A 5507-nucleotide genomic window follows, 5' to 3' on the forward strand; every position below is an offset into this window, starting at 1 on the left:
CCGAGTACTTGCAGCGCCTTTAATGAACTTAACCCACCGACACCGGTGACCGAAAGGGCGGCGAGCACACGACACGGAGGTAACCAGCCAGCCAGCCCCCGCGTCCGTTCCTACGCCGCCGGGGAACAGTGACCAGCTCGGCGTTTGGGTCACCAAGTCTGGGAACTAGGTGTGACAAACAGGAACCACCGAACTAGCGGGGAAACGGCAAAAACAGTCCATCCTCATGCCTCACATTGCCAGGTGCCCCTGCAGTGCTTCAAGCATGGCTGCACATTCCTTAACTTGAGCTTGGATGTAGGAGTGCTTCTCCAGGGCATGCAGCTTCTTGTCCTGTGCCGATTTCCAGTCTGTCATCACTGTCTGTGGAGAAGGCAGTGCACGCCACATTTTACTAACACCAGAGTAAGGAACAGCAAAGCCAAGTCCTAAACCAGCTCCAGCTAAAGCATCTGAGCTCTTCCTCCTGAACTAACTCTGCGATTTCTTTTACCTTGGTTGCTTGTGGAAAATGTGTATTTATCTATGACCAAAATTTAGGAAGTCTCCTAAAGTTATATTTTAGCTCTTGGGCTTCTTATCAAGAATTATAGAACTGTAATGACTATTTTGGTCTGTACACAGGTAATTATTGAAGCCACTTGTGCTTGCACACTTCCCAGTTTCCTCAGAGATTAACCAAGGTCACTGCGCTGCAACAGTTTCTGATTTAAATCAAATGCTCTGGCTTCCAGAATAACAACCAGGGTGGTGGATGCCTGTATTTAAAGGGGAGTAACACAGTTTCCTTAACAAGTGTGTTTGTATCAAAAGAGGAACACTGAAGATTTTATTCTGGTTCATGTGAAAAAAAGAGGAGGATTGGGAGGAGCAAAATAACCTCCCGGAGTGCCGGGTGCTTACTGCCTGGTTGAGTCAGTCTTACCTTAAGCATCTCCTTCGTTTCTGCAACTGAGTGAAAAAACAGCATCAATTCTTCTGCCACTTTTGCACTTATCATCTGAAGAGTCAAAAGGAAAATTACTTTTAAAATTATGCAAATAAATGTGAGTCTCAGCTGTTTCAGCATCAGGAGAGAAGGGTAGGGGCACACAGACCCCTCAAAGCTCATTTTAAGCATTTCTTACCATTGGCTGCTCTTGGAGCTCCTGGGTGTTATCTTCTTTCAGACTGGTGCTGACTGTAACAAATTCAGGAGCTGCATTAGTGAATATACAGATTACTCTGAGAACAAACAACTTTTCAAAATAACTTTCTATAGCAAGAAATACTAAATTTATCCAGGCCAGGGCCTACTACAGGAAACAGCTTTCTTCCTTAAGCCATAAACAAACTCCCAAAACCCTGGAATTCCAGCAGTATTCCCTTAGCAAGGAAGCACAGTCCAAATTTCTTATGAATAGTCACAACAGAAGAAAAAAACCAACCTTCTAGAGGAGGAGTACCAGTATGCAAGCAAAGTGCAAACTCCTTACCAGGATGCATAGTCGTGCTTTCTGAAGTCCTACCATGAGCCTTCTTGATCCCATCAATTTCTTGGACCAGTCTCTCATTCTCCTTCTTTAACTCCTGTTGAACACCGTGCCATTAACACAGGTTGTAAGTGAGGCAAGTTTCCAAGGAAATTTTCTTCTCCTTAGTAATACGGACAATGACAACTCGACAAGTGCTGCACTGGCACCAAGAATCAGATCTTGCCTTTTGTCTCTACCAACACAGCAAATTAGGCTGTTGGAGGTCCTTGGTCCTGCTTCTTGGCAGGATTAATACATTTATCATATCTGCACATTGTAGCAATTCCTAGAAAAATTTGATCATGGAGGAATTCCTTTTATGCAACTCTATCTTTCCTTGTGCTCCCTCTCATTTATATAAATAATGCACACACTGAGGAGCACATAAACATTGTGAAGAAAAGGGTGTCATATCTTTAAGCCACAGCATTATTCCCTACACAATCCAGACATTACCAGGCAATTGGATAAGCTGGTCAACCTCCCAGGTTGAATGCAATTCTCCAAGAGGATCAATAAGCCTGTGGATTAGGGTGATCTGGCTAATAGTGTCAGAAGCTTTGGGAATATCTCAGAGGAAGTCTCAGAGGCTCTTAAGAAAATCAAACTGTGAGATAAGAGGAATGGTCATCCCACAGACTGAGAACTGGAAAATAAAGTGAGATTTTACAGCTGTAGGTTACCAAGAGGGCCTCCTGCATAACAACAGAAGTAGCACTAAGCATGTCCTAGAGTTATCTCTGAGAACCAGGGAATAATGAAATGCCGATTCTGAATCTAAACTTGATTCCACAAAGTCAGATCTATTTGAAACAGAAGCCCCTGAACAGTCCCCATTCTCTCAGCCTTTCCTCCAGTCCCTTAATGAACACTGCAGCCCTTTTTTGGACTCTGTCCATATCTCTTTTGTACCAGAAGCCCAGAATCAGACAAAACATTCCCAGTTTGGCCTCCCCAGAACAGAGCAGATGGGAAAACAACTTGCAGAAGAATACAAAAACATTCTGATGACGACAAGAAAACAAGCAAGACAATCCTTAACATGACCCTGTATGGATCAGAATATAGAAATTACTCAACAATTTATTTATTTTTCTCTCCTAGCCTTACCTCTGCTTTTGCTAGCTGTTGTTTGAGTGTTTCCACCAACTGATCCTTGTTTTTCAGCTCTGCTTTTAGTTGTTGTAGTTGGTGTCTTGTGGGACGGCTGTAGAATCAGAGAGCACAGACTTAGGGGCAAAAATACTAGGGCTGCACACCTTCTAATTTCATAAATATGCCCTTCTTTAAGAGTTTGTTTCTGACCAACAGATTTAACTAGCAAACTTGGCAGGAAAGCTGCGTGTGGGTGAGAGCTCATCACTACCCTCCACAGGGGAACACCACAGCATGAGGACAACTAACAGAGATGGGAGGGATGTACCGTGTTGCCTCTCTGTTCTTTGAAGCCGGTTCCACTTTCTTGGCAGACTTAGGCAACCTTGAAAGAGAGAGAAAATACAATTACCAGAAGACTACTGTGTTCTTGCAGATCAGCAAGTCTGTTAGTTTGATAAAATCTGCAAAATGAGCCATCTTTAGGACACCTGCCAAATAAGTGCATCAATATTTTGCTTTGATTTACCGTTGGTTTGCATCCTTGAGGACACCATCCGCTGGAATGTTTGAGGCAAAGTCAAAACTGGGAGCCCTGCTGCACCCTGGCTCTGGTGAATTGCTGACACATTTTCTCTTTGCATATGAAGGCAATTGCACTTCTGCAAGAAAAAGACAACTGTGAAAACACCACAGCCTAGAAAAGACCCTCTTTAAGGTCTCTGAAGCCTGTAATTTGAGGTACATCAGTTATATCTGGCTAGAACGGACACTTTAGGGTAGAAGTAACTAAGAGCAGTCCTCAAGTTTTACCCAGGATCAAAGGTCCAGAACAAGCCACAAATAGGTCAGATGCAGACAGTGCTAAAATACAATTGCCAGGCTAGCACTAGTGGGAGTTTGAAATGATAATACACAGTAAAGAATGTCTCAACATCAAGCAGATATCGTGCCACAAGGTCGTTGTTCAATACTGGAAGCAAAACAATCTCAGTCCACATGAAACTCTGTTAAGAGACCTCCATATTTCACTATGAGCAAATAGCTACTAAAATAACATCAAAAGCTAGCTTTTTATAGAGTTTATTTCTCTTAAATCACAAGCGTTTTAAATATAAAGCTTTGTTCACTCAGTGGGTTTAGGAAGTTGCTTTTTCTCCCCCAAGTTGTGTATTTTTCAAATGACACGCCCATGAACACATTTACACTAGAGCAAGGCGGAGTTTCCACCGACACAGCCCAGCTCCCATGTTTTTAACGCCAAGTCTGGGTGCCTCACATTTATAAAATGCTATGAAGTGCTGTAAGCAGCATTAAAAGATCTAGAAAAGTAAGAGACTGTGAAGGAAGCCTATATCAATGGGCCGCTGCCTTCAGCCGGCGGAGGGTACACACAGCAGGCTACGAGTTCACCTAAGTCCTAAACAGGGACAAAACCGTGGAACAAAGCTTCTAATGAGATTTTGGAACAGCCACTACGCAGCCCGGAAGCGATGGAACTCCCTGACGCCGCCGCCCCCCTGTACCCCTCGGCCGAGCCCCGCCAGCCGTGTCCCCCGAGTGTCCCTCCGTGCCCCGCACTCACCTGCGGGCGGCTCGGGGCGGTGGAGCCGGGAGAACACAGGGATGCGACAGCGCCGTTCCGCCATGGCGGCTCTGCTCCCCTCAGGAACTCAAACTGGCCGCGCCGGGCGGGCTGGGCGGCTCCGCGCATGCGCGGGAGAGCACTGCTGGCTGCGAGCGCGCGGAGAGGGCAGGGGCGGCGCGCGTGCCGCTTTTCGCTCGCGCCGGGGCTCTTTGGCGCCATTTGTGCCTCGCGCCGTTTCGCGCCTCGAGCCCCCTCCCTCAGGGAAGGCGCTGGCGGCCATGGCGGGGACAGCAGCCCCGCGCGAGGCTCTTGCCCTCAGGGAAAGGCGGAGCGCAGTTCCTTCTTCCCTTCCCTTCCCTTCCCTTCCCTTCCCTTCCCTTCCCTTCCCTTCCCTTCCCTTCCCTTCCCTTCCCTTCCCTTCCCTTCCCTTCCCTTCCCTTCCCTTCCCTTCCCTTCCTTCCCTTCCCTTCCCTTCCTTCCCTTCCCTTCCCTTCCTTCCTTCCCTTCCCTTCCCTTCCCTTCCCTTCCCTTCCTTCCTTCCTTCCCTTCCTTCCCTTCCCTTCCCTTCCCTTCCCTTCCCTTCCCTTCCCTTCCTTCCCTTCCCTTCCCTTCCCTTCCCTTCCCTTCCCTTCCCTTCCCTTCCCTTCCCTTCCCTTCCCTTCCCCCTTGCCTCACTCTGTGGTTTGGGCGTTCGAGGCTCAAGGGTGTTTTTCGATTCGAAGATCAAGGGGTTTGTGGCCGTCCTTGCGGACATGTGGGAGTCAGAGCTTTGAGGGTGCCGCTGCTGCCGCTGCTGTGTGAGCTACTAAGACTGTCCTCTAACGCCGCAAGGTGAAATGAGGCATCTGTATAAGGTGTTTCCCGATTTAAAGATGCTTTTCCAGTGCTTGCTAACATGGTTTTCAGAATGGGTGGGAAGTCCCTCCCGATAGCAATAGGAGCAGCTCCGTGAGGAGGATGCTGCAGTCTCAGCCTGAGGGTGGCTTTGTCTGCCCAAAGACCCACATGTGCATCCACTACGATAATTTCAGTATAAAACCGTGAAACTGAAACATGAAAAATACAGTAACACGAAACTGACGTATTTCAAATACTTCACCAACACTGGTCTTAGCTTTAAAAGTCCATGTCCCTAATGCATATCAGGGAGTTGCTCTCTGTCCCCCACAGCGCAGGGATAACTCATGGGTGTCAGAAAAAAAAGTATTTTAAAGATGTTTACTTCCCTTTGGAAAAGGTATTAGGCACTTAGAAGATGAATAACCACAGTGTTCTTGGGGGAAATGAAGCATCACACAGATTTTAGGAAA

At 47.0% G+C, this 5507-nt stretch overlaps 1 protein-coding gene across 1 annotated transcript; it reads right to left on the minus strand.

Moving 5' to 3' along the window:
• Positions 1-5: 5 nt before the first annotated feature.
• Positions 6-4354, minus strand: LOC146437054 (uncharacterized). Its single transcript, XM_085063469.1, has 8 exons — positions 4195-4354; positions 3139-3271; positions 2938-2994; positions 2625-2721; positions 1476-1569; positions 1128-1180; positions 926-1000; positions 6-363 (listed from the first exon to the last, which is right to left on the minus strand). The coding sequence occupies exons 1-8, from the start codon at positions 4256-4258 to the stop codon at positions 232-234; spliced, it is 705 nt and encodes a 234-aa protein (XP_084919595.1). The 5' UTR covers positions 4259-4354; the 3' UTR covers positions 6-231.
• Between the last annotated feature and the right edge of the window lie 1153 nt (positions 4355-5507).

Source organism: Lichenostomus cassidix, chromosome 5 (genome assembly GCF_008360975.1).
Source record: "Lichenostomus cassidix isolate B80296 chromosome 5, HeHo_3.0, whole genome shotgun sequence".
NCBI lineage: Eukaryota > Metazoa > Chordata > Aves > Passeriformes > Meliphagidae > Lichenostomus > Lichenostomus cassidix.

Excerpts from the sequence above, each read along its gene's own strand:
- LOC146437054 (XM_085063469.1), bottom strand. The coding sequence starts at position 4,258 with ATGGCGGAACGGCGCTGTCGCATCCCTGTGTTCTCCCGGCTCCACCGC. Across the intron at positions 1,181-1,475 it reads AAGCACGACTATGCATCCTG|TCAGCACCAGTCTGAAAGAA; the intron begins GTAAGGAGTTTG and ends AATTTGTTACAG. Across the intron at positions 1,001-1,127 it reads AGCTCCAAGAGCAGCCAATG|ATGATAAGTGCAAAAGTGGC; the intron begins GTAAGAAATGCT and ends TTGACTCTTCAG.